At 27.8% G+C, this 16,176-nt stretch overlaps 2 protein-coding genes across 4 annotated transcripts; one reads left to right on the top strand and one right to left on the bottom strand.

The window, feature by feature from the left end:
• Window positions 1–43: 43 nt before the first annotated feature.
• On the bottom strand, window positions 44–2,203 carry LOC117223947 (uncharacterized). Of its 2 annotated transcripts, XM_033476664.2 has the most exons (6): window positions 2,021–2,203; window positions 1,779–1,942; window positions 1,035–1,590; window positions 721–963; window positions 497–633; window positions 44–418 (listed from the first exon to the last, which is right to left on the bottom strand). In XM_033476664.2, exons 2-6 carry the CDS (start codon window positions 1,810–1,812, stop codon window positions 258–260), a joined length of 1,131 nt encoding a protein of 376 aa, XP_033332555.2. In that variant the 5' UTR covers window positions 1,813–1,942; window positions 2,021–2,203; the 3' UTR covers window positions 44–257. The 2 variants fall into 2 exon arrangements, with proteins under 2 accessions (XP_033332555.2, XP_033332485.2); XM_033476594.2 differs by having other exon boundaries at window positions 1,779–2,203.
• Window positions 2,204–2,422: 219 nt separating this feature from the next.
• Window positions 2,423–15,396, top strand: LOC117223731 (late secretory pathway protein AVL9 homolog). Of its 2 annotated transcripts, XM_033476482.2 has the most exons (12): window positions 2,423–2,837; window positions 2,893–3,044; window positions 3,592–3,667; window positions 3,733–3,916; window positions 4,203–4,400; window positions 6,617–6,845; window positions 6,954–7,143; window positions 7,218–7,746; window positions 7,839–7,973; window positions 8,060–8,448; window positions 8,541–8,629; window positions 8,714–15,396. In XM_033476482.2, the coding sequence occupies exons 4-12, from the start codon at window positions 3,848–3,850 to the stop codon at window positions 8,917–8,919; spliced, it is 2,034 nt and encodes a 677-aa protein (XP_033332373.1). In that variant the 5' UTR covers window positions 2,423–2,837; window positions 2,893–3,044; window positions 3,592–3,667; window positions 3,733–3,847; the 3' UTR covers window positions 8,920–15,396. The 2 variants fall into 2 exon arrangements, with proteins under 2 accessions (XP_033332373.1, XP_076384302.1); XM_076528187.1 differs by lacking the exons at window positions 2,423–2,837; window positions 2,893–3,044; window positions 3,592–3,667; window positions 4,203–4,400 and having other exon boundaries at window positions 3,674–3,916.
• The last annotated feature ends 780 nt before the right edge of the window (window positions 15,397–16,176 follow it).

Genomic DNA, 16,176 nt, shown 5'->3' with positions numbered 1-16,176 from the left:
TGGGTTTTAAAGAGTAAATAATGGCAAATAAACAGGGAACACATTTGTAAGAAATAAAAGAATTTTATTTTAAACGAAGTACAAGTGGCCAGTGCATGGACATAAATTAAATTTGTACTGAATGACTGAAATCTTTTTTTATTCTTTCCTATCTTGAACAAAATAAAAGTGAAGATGATTGCGACGATTTCTTACTGCATAAACCAAACAATGACACTTCTAAGAGGACGGAATTGTTAGAGATAAACAATAATAGTTCATGCGTCCATTTTTACATAAACCTTCGGCTTTGAAAAAACTTTAATGCCTTCTTCTAATTTATTTAGTTGCTTCTCTATTTCCGCCTTTCGCTGTTGCGCTCTAAGTGTATCCGATTTTATAGGCATCAGATTCAATTCATTTACATAATCTTGATAACCTAAAATATATCAAAATGATAACATTCACTAATGTCATTATATAAATGAAAGTTGTGAATCGTGGCCTAATTACATACTTTTCTTTAGTATATGCAGAGTTTCCTTGCGTTCACTCTCCAGTAAGGGAACATGTCCATGTGGACAATCAGGATCAATTGCTTCTATTTTAGCTTTCTCTTCTTTTTTCTGAGCTTCCTTCCTCTCTCTGATGTACCTAATTTAAAGCATAAAAGCATAATATAAAGTTTATAATTAAGATTATATTGATAAATGTAGGATATAAGTATTGTTTATGTCATACTTAGGGACAACACCCTTCTTATAATTAGATGGAGGAGTGTTCTTTTTATTATTGCTATTATTATGTATTCGACTCTTATTATTCGTAAATGTACACTCCTTATTTAATTTAGTATTTAATTCTTCTTTAGATGGAGGCAACTCAGAATTTTCTTGTGATTGATTGGGTGACGAATTTGTTGTATCTTTTAAAACAGTATCACCCTGTTCATTCTTCAATTCTATAACTTTCTTTGATGGATATCTGTAGCAAAGATTTCATTAACTTTAGATATGGAAAACTAAAATTATCTTTAATACTATAAATGTAAATACCTTATAACGCCCTCAGAATACAAATTATTTATTTGGTTCGTATCTAATGTTTGGGTACCTTGATTCATAAGTTTATTTTCCAATTTTGTATTTTTATCATTATGAATATCTTTAGTAGATTCGTGTAATAATATAGGATCTGAAGAAATATTTTCATGTAACCTTGCATCAAGTTTATGTATATTTTTGCACTCTTTTCTTTTTTGCTTTGTATGTAAATTGTTATTTGTGGCTGAAATTGGCATCTTTTTTGCAGTAGCACTATTTTTATTCATAATTGGCATACTTGATTTCCTACATAATTTTTCTTGGTTTTCTACGCAATGTCTGTTTATCTTATCATGTTCATTTAAATTTACATTGTGCCCTTCGACTTGCTTTGTATAGTGATTTGTACACAGTTTTGATGCAATATTTTGATACTTATTGTTAAGCTTTTTTCGCTCGTGTGATCGTGAATTCTGTGTTCCTTCCAATTCTTTCATGTGCATATTTTGTTCCATATGACGAAGATTTTTTACATTTTCATATATAAAATTTTTTCGTCTTACTGGTTCTATTAAAATATTATCTTAATGAATCTTAATGAATAAACTTATTTTTTTGTAATTAATTATAAAATAGGAATTTAAAAATCTGTCATCCTGGATAGTCTGGTAGTTTAGTGTTAAAATAGTCATAAGTTAATTTCATAGACAGATTTTATAGATGTAAAATAAGCATAATCAGATACTATTAACTTACTTGTATCAGGAAAAATGCCTTTCAATGTTGCCATATTTATAAGATATTTCGGAAATGATAACAATATTTGATACCAACGTCCAAAGAAATCCAATATTTCCGTCGTTAATTGTATTAAGGCAATGGTCAAATTTACATCTCTATGCCAATATTAGTCTATACTGCTATATTAAGTAAGAAAAATAATTCATAACCGCGTAATTTTTAATAAACAATTTCAATTTTCTCATGATCATCGTTACCAAATAAACAATGTTGTTTACAAATTACAACTTGTACCATACACAATTATGTATGAAATTATGGCATCTGCCAATGTTCAGATTGCTTCTGACTTCTGATTTCTGACTGGTTTTGGCGATCTGACCACCGTAGTTGACCTTGGTCAGAGTTAGAAGTTCTGATCTGACTCTAACCACGGTGTCTTATACACCGTGACCATTCCGTAAATACGATAACATATGATAACGTATCAGTGATATGTACCCCAACTCCTGCAAACCTCTCTGGCCGTGGCTCGCTCCGTTAGTGAGAATAGGAGTAGAAATTGCTTTACTTTGATTGGCTGATAATTCAGTGCTAAGACAGGATTCACTGCGGAGTGAATGTGTAGTAAAATAGTGGAGATACAAGCGCTTCGTTAAAGAGGAAGAAAGCTATGCAGGAATTGAGATATCACTATAGTACGGAACCCTTGCAAGGTTTGGAATATGGGTTTCTTTTATGTGTGTCTAGCAACACTGTATTATTAGATTGTCTCTGAACCACGGTGTAAGTATAGTTAGTTATTAAGTTATAGTTTCAAGTATAGTTTCCCAATTAAGAAACAGGTAGCAGCATTATGGCACCATACAAAGATGACAATGTTCTTACGGAAATTCCGCAATTCACCTATAGGTGACACGACCGGTTAAGATCCTGGTACATTCGCGGTAAGAATTCAAAAGCCTTAAAATACTGAGGTATTAAATTCCCGAGCGTGTTTAAACGATAACAAAGACGGTTATGGGAATTAAAAATGGGAAACGTTATATAACTGATTAAGCAGAACTGTTTGAGGTAAAAACTTGTACTGTATTTCTTAACCTTTTCTCAAAAATAAATTTGCTTTTAGAGCTGACAAAATCAAAGGTGACTGCGCTCTTCATCCGCTCCTTTTATGTAACCTCCGGTCCCAGGATGTGTTGGTGAATCTCATCGCGTATCAACCTCATGAGGGACGATCAGGGAGGATGCTGTGGATACCCTAGGGTTTTTTCACCATCAGTGCGTAAGGATTCGTATACAAGGGGTCACCAGATGCCCAAGGAACGTATAGCTTGCATGACACATGTTTGAACGTCGCTTCTCTGATTTCCGTACAAGTTTCTCCGATGAAGGTTTAATGCTAATTGGTGACTCTGAAGCCCTTGAAAAAGGTCGTAAAGCTGTCTTCCTTCAAGCCCGTTTTTCCTCGCTGTCCTTCCGCTAGGAAGTCCTGGTTCCAAATAAAGAGTTTCTACTTCTTCACTGCTTGCAACTAACATTCCTTTCTATTGTATTTCCTACTAAAGTGATCGTCTAATCCCAACTTTACTGTTTCGTTGGCTAGGTATATCTTTACTGCTGTCACTATAATACTGATTCTCATGCTATTTACTATTCGAATAAAGCGCGCTACCATGGCTATGGGAATTATTTAGATAGCGGCGATGTAGATTTCTCTCAACGACATTACAATAGTCTAAGATTCCCCCTATGTTTTTGCACCCCCCTCCTGCCACGCAGTTCGTAAGCCAAGCATAGTTACTGTCTTTATGATCTATGCCTTTAGGACCATGTTGAGGGCACTCTCGTATCCTTTCTGGTAGTATTTTATTCAAGGTTCTATGACAGTCTGATTACAATTGGTAAGCTTGATACTATGTAACATGGTGGATTTTAAGCGCATGTCAAACCGAGTGCTTATTGTTAGTTCTAGTTCTCGTAAAGAGGAATATTTTTACTTGTTTAAAATGAAGGAATTAAATTAATGTGGTTATTAAACGACACGCCATATGTAAATTTTACCTAACAGACATTATTAAAATATGGCAGAATCTGTTGGACCAATACTTCATGTGATTGTCGTTGGATTTCATCACAAAAAAGGATGTCAAGTAAGCCGCTACCATTATTTCGTTTAATCTCAAAATGTCATGTTTAAAAATTATAGTTGTCCGTATCTTATAATTGATGGCTACAATTGATAAATAAATAAATATATATATAAATATCATCTATAACATATTTAAACTATGAGAACTCATCAAGAATGCAATAATATCAAGTTTGATAGAGAACATTCATTTTCTTGATCAGTAAAAATGTAGCATTAATATATGAACAATAAATATTTAATCTATTACAGTGGATAGTAAATTTATATTTATATTTTTTTATTAGGTAGAATATTCATTTCCTCCTTTGGTGCCAGGGGCTCCAAATGAATGTCCGCTAGGTTGGAAATATTTGCCAACTCTTGCTTTACCAGATGGATCTCACAATTACGATGAAGATACAGTTTACTTTCATTTACCTAGCTTAAATGATGCAAAACGCACAATATATGGTATTTCGTGCTTTAGACAAATCCCAGTGGAGGTAATAAGATTCTTAATGAATAACATTTCAGCGTAGTCCCATTTTTCTGAATTTATTTTCTTATATGATATTAAAACTTGTGATGCAACTTGTGATTTTAGTCACTATAAATGCACAATCCAAAAGTTATCATTGATTTTGATGAATAAAATATAACTCATTTTGTAGATAACAGCTGTTTTTCAAAAATGAAATTTAATATTCAAATATAACACATCAATTTACTTATGACAACTATCCATGGTTTTTTCATTACCTTCTAAATTGTATCATTACTACTCTAAAGCAGTTATACAACTACATTTATTGATTTTCTTTTTTAATATATTATGTGCTTTACATTTAGGAACAGAAATTTGTGAATTGATGTTGGCATAAAATAAAACCACTAATTAATACTGCTTCATTAAATGTAAACAACTAATCTGCATGTCTTTAGCAAAATTGATGTCAGTTTTACTTTAATACAAAGTTGAATTAAATATTGTGACATGTTTTTACTCATTAATATGCTATCCCTGGACATATTAAATAATTCTCAGCACTTTTTAATCAATTTTAAAAATAAATTTAACATTGAAAGTGAAGCTTAAAATGAATCATAATTTGATATATGCTAAATAGTGAATTGTATCTCCAACTGATTGCTTAAATCTTAATTCTTTACTCATTAAGATCTTTTACTTTCTATACTAGAAATACATATAAGAAATATAATGCTATAATATTAAAATATCGTACACATGTTACAGTTTAAAAATGAAAGAAATTTGTATTGAAAAATAATTTTTGAGATAAGTGTTTTTTTTTTAAATTATCTGTGGATAAACAATATGAAACTAGGAAAAATATTTCGAAAAAAATAAATATATTTTTGCTACACTAGCACATTCTCTGCTACCTGTTCATCATGATTCAATTTTTATAATTGATAAATATTGCATACATACATCAAAATCATAATTTTGCATTCTATAGAATATCTGGTATCGGTGTATGTAATTGATTATTTCAGAAACTATTGGAGGTATAAAAAGTTTTTCATGGAAATGAAATAGAATTTCTTTAAAATATTATTTTTTTACAAAGTTAAATATTATTATAGATTGATCACAAAATACAAGACATTTAATTGAAGATAATCTTATTACAAATATTTTTTATAAATTTAAAATGAATTTGATAATGATTTTTAAACTGCAAAATTGGGAAAATATATATATCTGTATATGTATATTGTAATAATAAGTGAAATATCAAAAGACTGATAAAAAGCACAAGTATTGTAAGCTGAACATTTAATGTTGAATGCAAATTTATTAAACATGAAAATTCACATGTTTACATGCTCTTAACATGAAAAAATAAAATAGTTACAAAATAATTATACTTATGGATTGAATGCAATTTACACAGTATTCATGTAACTGAAAAAATATGATATTTTCAATTAAAGCCACCCTGAATGAGCTTAAACCAACATTAAACAGACGAAGATTTAATGGGTAAACATTTTACCAACCACATTACACTTATAGTTTGTATGATAAATCTGAAAATTTCAAGCTTTGTTACTGTAAAAACTTGAAGACAGTTATTGACAAAATAAAAATAAATTAGTTATAAGAACTGAAGTTATGTTATAATAATTATGTGCAAGAATATATCAGTTTCTCATTTATGGTTCTGCAGCCAGTTATTATTATATTATATTGCATCAGTTCTGCACTATTCCTAAAAGAATATCCGTTTTATATTATTTAAATATTAGTGTTAATCCATTAATGCAATGATTGTACGTGTGTTGATTAATTTAGATCTTTTATCATGTTTTTATCAGTTAGTATTTGATCATAATTACAATTATAAACCAATGGAGTATAACTACATCTAGTTCTGAACAATATGATGGCAAAATGTAGTTTAATGTTGAAAATAATCATTAGGTTTTATAGATTAAAATTTTCTTTTAAATTGAAATTGCTTATGGGTTAGCAGTAACACCTAGTCTTCAACAGACTTAATGTTAAATTTCGTTATATCTTTACTTTCTAGCAGAATAATATGAGAATTTATTTTTTTCATGAGTATATACTTCATTTACTAAAATTATTAAATAATTACATATGTCAGTTTATTTTGGATAAAAAGTACATTTAAAAATGAGAAAATTAAGAATATTAGTTTTTAAAAATTTAACAATGATAAATTTTCAGAAATTAAAAAATCGTACATCTGATATAACAAGAGGAACTGTTCAGAAATCTGTGTGTGTACTAAGTACATTACCATTGTATGGTCATATTCAAGTTAAAATGGCATTAATAACACATGCTTATTTTGAAGAAGGTGACTTCAGTAAAGTATCATTATTAGAAGATACTTATCATCATCTCAATTCTTGTATGAGTAGTGAAAGTCAAACACCACCTCAAGTCTTTGTCGGTAATTACGAACGAAGAATAATGTATAAAATGTTTCTTAATATTAAAGATTAAAAAATGGAATACAAATAAATATTTTGTACTACAATTATACAAATATTATTTGTAGGGTTGTCTGCAAGGGATTTTATTTTACAATTCCGTCACAAAGTTCTTTTATTATTTAAATTACTTCTATTAGAAAAGAAAATAGTCTTTTACCAGTCACCAGTGCAACCATTATGTGCAGCAATATTGACATTGCTTTCTCTATTTCCAAGTATGATTGAAAGTGGTTTACAGCAAGCTGCTTATGTTAGGTAATTTGATTAAACATTCTATCTGAATTTTTTCTTTAACTGTCTTCTTAAAGAATTTATTTTGTTTTTATTAGACCATCTAGACCAATGTCACCTATACCTACATTCGAAGAAGAAGAAATAGTACACAGTATTGATAACAATATATCTTCTATAAATTCTGTGAAAGATAACATATCAGACACAGAGAAAGAACATGTTAATGGTAATTCTAATAAACATTCAGTATGTATAAATGATAATAAAGCTGTTGAAACCATGGAAGGTAAATGTATGGATGAATTTAATAACTTGAGCCTACAGAAAAATAATAATGAAAACGAAAATTTAAATATGAAAGTTATCGAAGTTGAAGCCGCACAAGAATGTACTGAGTCATATGCAGAACAAAATAATACCATGTATTCTAGAAAACCAAATGATTATGTACACAGAGTACAAAGTGTAAATACAATTACGTTAGGTGCAACGGATACAGACAATACTCTACCGCGTGACACAAGTAACGATGCGCTTTCAGATGCTCGTTTAACAAATAATATCACTCAAATTGCTCATATAAATCCAGAACTTTGTGGTTTACCTTTAAGTCTGTTCACAAAGGTACGAAAATGTAGTGTACTACCATATTATCGTTACAAGTAGGTACATGATATGTATATGATCTATTTTTTAACAATTTGAATTTTCTTAAGGGTTATCTGTGTTTACCATATTTATCGTTACCATATCTGGATCTCTTGGCAGATGTTAATGTAAGAGGATACATAGTGGGAGTTACAAATGTTTTATTTAAGCAAAAGAAGCAACTCATTGATGTATTAGTAGAAGTATGTTCATATTAAAATACTAATATTTTAATAATATATGATACACGGATGATCAGTGTGTTTATGTAATATTTTTATGTATATAGGTTGAAAATACACGGATAGAAACAAGTGATCCTGAATTAAGAAGACAGCTGCATCTTACAACAGAAGATCTCAGATTTGCTGATTATATAGTTCGACACGTAGCGGAGCCACGCAAAGATATTTTTTTGGATGGTGTGGGATGGGAAGGTGGAGATGAATGGATCAGAACTCAATTTCGTGTTTACTTACTAAGTATGTTGCGAACATCTATGCAACAAGATACTCGTCAATCTGATCATTATAATTCCGCATTCATTGCTGCTTGGCGTACTACAAATAACTACAAAATGTGGGGTAATTCTAATAAGCCAGAAATAAATAATATAGAACCTGGTCACCCATTTGCAGGACAATTATCAGTCCAAGATATGAAATTACGGTTGTCACAGTAAGTAAACTTGCAATGTACTTATTACAATTAACAATTATGGAAATAATGAAGTGACATATGCGTAAATATAAATAATACGTATATTACAGTACAATGCAAAATACAGAAAGTGGTAGAAAGATAAATCAAGCAATGGCATCAACTGGCAGAGCTGTTGCAACAACAGGAAAAGCTGTAGGTAAGTTGTATTATTATTCATTAAAGAGTCGAATATATAAAACATCATTGAAATATATTAGTGATGATATTTTTCATGAATTAGGTGGTGCACTTTCGCAAGCGAAAGGAGCTTTTTCCAACTGGTGGAGCACATTAACTACTGTTCAACCAGTTGAAGAAGGAAAACCTGACAATCAAACTTCAAATTTACATCAAACACTTTCAAATATGACTCATAAAACTACTATTCAAGACGAAGAAATGAACGTGTCTACTAATGACACGAGTTTAGAAGTTGTTATTGATTAATATAGAAGACAGCAAAGTTTTTAATCGCTTGTTACAGTGATTAGAAGAAATTTTTTAAGATATGTAAAAAAGTGATACTATATCTACCACAATAATAAATAGGTTTGGTAGAGAAAGGATAATTTATTCATGCTATGTGAGATGTTGATGTATAAAACAGGAAAGTTAAATACATCTAAAAAGCAGTTCAGGTAAGAAAATAAGAAATAATTGCAAAATAAATAGTATTCTTAAATTAGAGCTTGAACAATTAATATATTAATGTGATAGCATGGAAAAGAAATAATATAAACCCTCTAGTAACGTTTTCCATTAATAATTTACATGTAATATGTTCTGATTCTTTCATTTTTAAATTAGAAATTTTATTTAATTAACCCCTTTGCTATGGATATATTGTTTAAAAAATCGCTCACTAATTGTGAATAAGAAAATAATACACGTATAAAACAGCGTTAAAACAGAAGAAATTTGTGTACATGTCATTAATAAGAGTTTGATAAAATGCATTGAATTAATTCTTTTTGTAAAATATATATCAATCATTACAATATTTAATTGTCAGCACAGTGTGGACGATTTTTGTTTATTTTAATAATCTAATATAAATATATTAGTGAACTTGACATAACCACAGCAAAAGGATTATATATATATACGTTCTTATTAATGAGTTATAATTATTATTGAATACGTTCGTATATGTGTCTATATCAAAAAATATTCTCATATGAAAAGTACCTGCAATTTCAGGTTTATAAATTTTTGAATTGCCTTGAAAGTCAGTAGCATGTTTAAATCATGTGCTTAATATAATTTGTACATTCTACATGCACCCATATACACTTGTATATACTTGTTATATCTTCTACAAGAATCAAACCTACTTAACATGTGAACTATGAAATTAAATTATAACATTAAACCTTTTCTATATTGTCACAAATAATAATAATAATTATTATTATTATTATACAATTAACATTCAAATCCTCAAGACCTTCGTGTTTACGGAATTTAAGTTTAAAAATATTACATACTCTTAATAATCTGGTTAAATATACATGAGTAAAACGCTGTTTGTAATTGTGGCACAATTTACACGAACCTGATGCTATTAATAATATTTGTGTTAATATTATAAATAATTTTATTGATACCTTATTAATATTTTTTACATTGCAAATGGCTATTATTTATAGCATTAATAAAGTAAAAAAAATAAATATTAAAAGAAGATCAATATTTCTTCAATTTTTAAATGCATTGAAAGTAAGATTCTTGAAGTAAACTTAATATGACTTAATATATCCTATTTTTTGAATAAAATAAATCATTATAGAATGCAAAAAGATTATGTATATGGAAGATTAGAAATCTCCAACATCATTATCTAATACTTCACTGCCGCTGCTATGAACATTTATTGTTATTGTATATTTAGTCCAGTTACTAAAAGTATATAAAACTTTGAACTTAAATCTGTTAAAATAAAGACTTATTCTGGTCAACATCATAAAGTTTTGCAACATTAGATACACTGGATGTTAAGGAACTCATGGCATAATGTAAATGGGGTAATTTTACATAAATAAATACCACGAAAATGTAAACTATAAGGTTTTCATACATAACTTTGTTATCGAGAAAAATATATTCGCGAACACTGAGTGTCCAGCTAATCAGGAAGTCTTGAATATACGCGTCAGCCAATTTCTATACAATACTATGTGTATTCATCGAAATTTCAAATTCATTTTTTCGAAAATGAAGATTTAAATAAAAAATTGTATACTATCTATACTTTCGACATATTTTTTCATATAGAATCTTTTCTCTCTCTCTCTCTCTGTAATCATATTACAACTTATAATTAGTACCATAAATTTTGGATTTATGTTACATTATCTTATTTCATGTATCATACTTACAACACCGATTTTAAGGAGCTTTTAGTATGATATAGAAGTGTGAAGTTTCATTGCTTTTAAGAATTTGCTTATTTTCGAGTTCTTTCTTGCTGGTAATCCCATTTTTAATTTCATATAGGTACTTCATTTACTCTCCAGGATTTGTAACTTTTGTGACTTCACTTTTCTCAGTTGCAAAATGCTTTTAGTTTCATCAGTGTTTCTAATTTTGTAACTACCTAAGTAAATACAACAAACCACTCATAAATTTTTGTGCAATGAACACGAATCGCTATCACGTTATTTTGAAAAACAAATTTAAGTGTTTAATGTTATAAAACATACAGTTTTGTAAATTCCACTTTTATTTAAAAATTAAACCTGTTAAAAACTCAGAGTGGTAGAGAAAAATGACAGCCGAATTCGTGTTCAGCACATGAAAATATATAAGATAGCCCACTAATAATAGAAATGTAAGAAAGAGATTGTAATTTATGAACAGTGTCATATGTAACACAATGTTTTCCATTCTTTTATGGATTACCTTATAGGGATGATTTTGATAAATTGTTCAGGACATTTTTAATATGCCCAAGACCACACATACAAAACTTGACTCTAGCAACACATCATAATAAGTTGGCTTAGTTACATACTTACTTAATACCTTCAGATCAAGAACATCTTTGTCTTTAGATGAATCTGTTGCATTGATATTGAATATTTTTACATTTTGCATTTAGTTAAGTTATGATTAAGTTTCTGTCTGCTTTTGTTTTGTAGCAGCAAGCCTGCATTGTCAATTTTCGATTAGAAATTGTTCTGTATCGAACAACGTTTTTCTTTTTCTAAGAGAAAATCTCTCTTTTTCTGAGGTTTTCTAAGGATTTATCACCGTTTGTAGTACTCAAATATATCCTAATCTTTTCAACACGTCGGAATTGATCACAGAACCATAGTGTTTATACAAATAAATTGAATGTGAAATTTATATTGCACACATTCTCTTTCGTTACTTTTATCCACTTCAATTGACAACTAGTAAACTGATTCGAAGTTTGTCACAGGGATGCCTTTTGAGCCACTTCGGCTATTATGGTAAAGCTGGTCACGTTAGAATGTGTTTTCGTTAATATAATCTATGTATAGATCTTCTAAAATATTCCTCAACTACTATGTGTGCCATGTGACTCAATCTGGAGCGATGTTAACGTCTTCTGCCAGAATCACCAAGCACACAAAGCTGTCAAAGCAGCTACAGCTTATACGGTTGATTTAGTTTAGAAAATCCATGGACAATCCATCACGAGAGGAAAAGTGAGCATGCCCGCCGTACTCATAGAACACTAGGATTTGGTCTAAAACAGTATTCTCTGCCACTACTAGAATAATACTTGCCATATAGCTTCGATCGACACATACCCCAGTAGATATAATGTAATTTGCTATCAGATCCGTGATCCAACTCCGAACATCGTTGGTATAATCGCAAATGTTGCGCTTGCTGCATCACGATCTTCCAAGCTTTTTTAGCACTCACAATGCTGTGAACTCAATGTACATACCATGTCAAGATTATATCTTCATCATACACAATTTCTATTATGAATGATCCCCAAAATCTCCAAGCTAGAGGGTTCTGCTTTTAGCAATTTCTATTTTCGTTACTGTTTTTACTCGTAGTTTCTTTCTTAATGTATACTTACTTCTCAAATCAATCACAGTCTTTAATTAGTTTTCTTTTCAATGCCAGTTTTATATTCTTCTTTACCTAACGTGCTCTACTAGAGAAGAAACTTCCTTTATTGAACATCTTGAGGGCCTAACTCAACTATTTTGTTTGATCAAGGTTTCAAGCCATTTACAAAAATATTGCAAAATTTTATTGAGGATACTAATCATTATCATTTGTTTTAAAGAAAGAAAAAAGAAGAGATTTCGAACCTACATTTCTTTGCAAAGTTATATAAACTTGTATATCATATATATATATATATATATATATCAGTTTCTATACAATAATTTACAGTATCATTATTAAAGAAGGAATAAACTATAAATATACTTCATGGAATTTCTGTTATTAATATTTCTTAGAGGAATATTCAGAAAATGTTTTTCACAATTTTTTATTTTTAACAATCTGCTGTTTAAGAAAATTATATATTTTGTCATGTTAAATTTCTCCCTTGATAAAAACTATTAAGTTACAGAAAAATATGTATTTTTGTAAACTATAAAAAAAAAGTGTATCATACTCTTTTTCGAGGTTTTTCTAATAAAAAATGTTCTTTTTTTTTAATACAATGTTATAGGCTACAAGCTCCAAACGTTAGCTTGTCAATGTTTGTCAACAATGCCACACGTATAACAATTGTGGGCATTTTTTTTATGTTCAACAAAAAGTACAATTAAATATTCTAATAGTTTGACTAATATCTATACTATTATCTTCCGTCTCGAAATTTATAAAACAAGAATTTACATTTTGCTACTTAATTGACGTTGTACTTTGAAACTGATACTTCTCTATTTCAATGTATTACTTTACTATGAGAGTGTTCATTGGCATACTGATTTTAGTTATTACAACCACTCTTAAAATATATGTATAATTATTAGTATAATAATAACAGGATTTTCTTAATACGATAAATATGAATAAAATACAGATTGTTAATACAAATACATTAATCATGTTATTATACCACAGAAATCAGAACGTATTACAAATATATTATTGTAATGGTTTTTTCTTAGGAAATATTTAATATAATATAAGGAAATTTTGTAACTTTAAAAACAAATGATTGTAATGTATTATTTACAATTTACTATAAACTTAGATTCAAGTATTATACTTATATTCATAATATTCTAGAATAGTAAATGTTAATATAGAATAAAATGTGTATTTGATTGAAGTAGGAAATGCATTTTTAAACACATTTCTTTTTTTTTGGGCTATTGAAATACTAAATTAATAATTTTCTTACAAAAAATTGCAAGTTTATACCTTAAATTTAAAACCATGGACTGTCATCAATGTGATATAGTTTTTATAATGCAACCAAAATGCATTACCTACTAATAGATTTTACTTATTAATACAAATTTATTATACTGCTTGTTGTAATCATGAAAATTATTCAAGTAGTAAGGATAATGTGTAGTGAACATATTCATTTATTTGAAAGTATAAATGAATTAATAATTGTGATATTTTATGTGTAATTATTAGATTGCGAATGTTTATGAAGAATATTATCATATGAAAATTAATTTGCAAAATAAAACATCCAACAGAAATTTATTAAGCTTATAGCATCTCTTAAATCCACAGTAATGTGGAAATTATAAAATCTCATCTTTATACTCAATTTCATTGTTGCTTTGTCCATTTATATAACACAAATTCCTAAACATTTGTAATTTAATAATCATTAAGATTTAAAGAAGACCTTATGAAATCGAATAGTGGTTTATAAATGTTTTTATTTCATTATGTAGACCAAACTAATTTATATAAATCTTTTGGTTTACAATAGTACTGAAAATAAATTTATGCAGGTTCCGTTCTTGCGAAAATATTTAATTTTTTATAAATTTTAAGATTTTATTATATAATCATGTTGTACTAGTCACAAATATTTACTATATACTTTTGATATATCGATCCAAATTTTCTTCATAAGTAAAGTAATGAACTATACCAATTTGTGTAAGAGTATTAATAATGTGTAGAATAAAAGTTAATTCTCATTACGTATAATCTAGGTATAAAACAGGGTTCTATACATGTGTTGACATACTATTATTTCAGATAAATTCTATTTTTATTTACTTTTGATTGATTACAAATGTTAATTAATATGTTATATTTGTTGTTTTCTTATATTATTCTTTCCGATAATTCTTCTATTATTTATTAATCTTGTTGGTAACAACGAAAATAGTACTTTTATACTCGCAAACGATCATTATTTAAAATTGTTTGATAGTATTGGATACATACAGATATTAACATATTCTTTCATATTTTCAAATATTCTTGGTAACTTTATTATACTATATCAAATATTTACGTCAAACTAAATATATATAAATTTAATAGCTTTATTTTATAAGCTTCCACAAATGTGATTATATAAATGTGTAATATTGGTAGTTGCCTAATTAAATTATTCTCTTTATGCCTAATTTATTACACATTATAAGATATTTAATTGCAATTGTTTCTAATGAAAAAAATATTTGGTTTTGTAAAATTTCAAGATAATATTTCTTTTCGCGAAACATATTAATAAAATTTGTTAATACATTATTAAATATTTTTAATTATTTATTAGAAAAATTTTATACCAATGGACGGACTACTTGTACCATGACATTTCTCTGATTAACTGTTGAAATTATTTCAATCATTGTATAACGTTCATATGTAATTATCATAAGAAAGAGTGTTTATTCTTTAAGCTAATACATTAAGAAAAAGAGTACAATAGAATGATGTAAAAACTTAATATTGATTATAAGTTATATTAATAAAAAAATTTTATATATCGTTTTTGTTGTTTCATTCTACTATATTATTTTATTTATACTTTAAAATATGACATTTATGTATAATTTTACAATTCTAAATTTATATTGTAAAAAATTTAATTATAATTTAAAATATAACAATATGTAGTGCTATATATAAATAAATTGTAAGACATGAATTATTCTGGATCATTGTGACCATAGTGACCATAGTGACATTGATAGACTTTGTGTTTGTTATACACTATAAATATTCAACATATATAATTAAGGCTATTTCCGCATAGTAATTCAACTAACTGTACAAACAAAGATATATTCAAAAATATTACACCCTTGACTTTTCACTCCAATCTTTCTATATCTGATATTTCAATATTAATTAATATTATATCTATCGTGTTATTAATAATAATATGTTACGATTACTTGATGATAATAGTTACTCATATAGATGTACGTTACTATTATAAAAATGTTTCAGAATATTGTATGTACATATATACAATAAGTTAACTAAGCAGCCTATATATCAATATAATCAGTTCTATTCTTTCATTTACTAAAAATCTATACATGCATAAAGAATATAACTGTATAATTTTAGAAAATTATATGAATCTTAGAAGACAATAAAAAACCTTTCAAATTTTCAATTATTCATAATAAAATAACAGCATTTTACAAGCTATATACTGTAGTCAAGTCTTTATCTAAATTTATTTAAATTTCTCATATACTGCTTCATTATAGTTTCTATTAATTCTTGTAAGTATTATTTTATTTTTTATTTTTTTATAAA

Source organism: Megalopta genalis, chromosome 1, assembly GCF_051020955.1.
Source record: "Megalopta genalis isolate 19385.01 chromosome 1, iyMegGena1_principal, whole genome shotgun sequence".
NCBI lineage: Eukaryota > Metazoa > Arthropoda > Insecta > Hymenoptera > Halictidae > Megalopta > Megalopta genalis.
This window is presented reverse-complemented; position numbering and strand designations above follow the sequence as displayed.

Excerpts from the sequence above, each read along its gene's own strand:
- LOC117223947 (XM_033476594.2), bottom strand. The coding sequence starts at position 1,812 with ATGGCAACATTGAAAGGCATTTTTCCTGATACAA. Across the intron at positions 964-1,034 it reads TATTCTGAGGGCGTTATAAG|ATATCCATCAAAGAAAGTTA; the intron begins GTATTTACATTT and ends TCTTTGCTACAG. Across the intron at positions 634-720 it reads AAGAAGGGTGTTGTCCCTAA|GTACATCAGAGAGAGGAAGG; the intron begins GTATGACATAAA and ends GCTTTAAATTAG.
- LOC117223731 (XM_033476482.2), top strand. The coding sequence starts at position 3,848 with ATGGCAGAATCTGTTGGACCAATACTTCATGTGATTGTCGTTGGATTT. Across the intron at positions 6,846-6,953 it reads ACCACCTCAAGTCTTTGTCG|GGTTGTCTGCAAGGGATTTT; the intron begins GTAATTACGAAC and ends TATTATTTGTAG. Across the intron at positions 7,144-7,217 it reads CAGCAAGCTGCTTATGTTAG|ACCATCTAGACCAATGTCAC; the intron begins GTAATTTGATTA and ends TGTTTTTATTAG.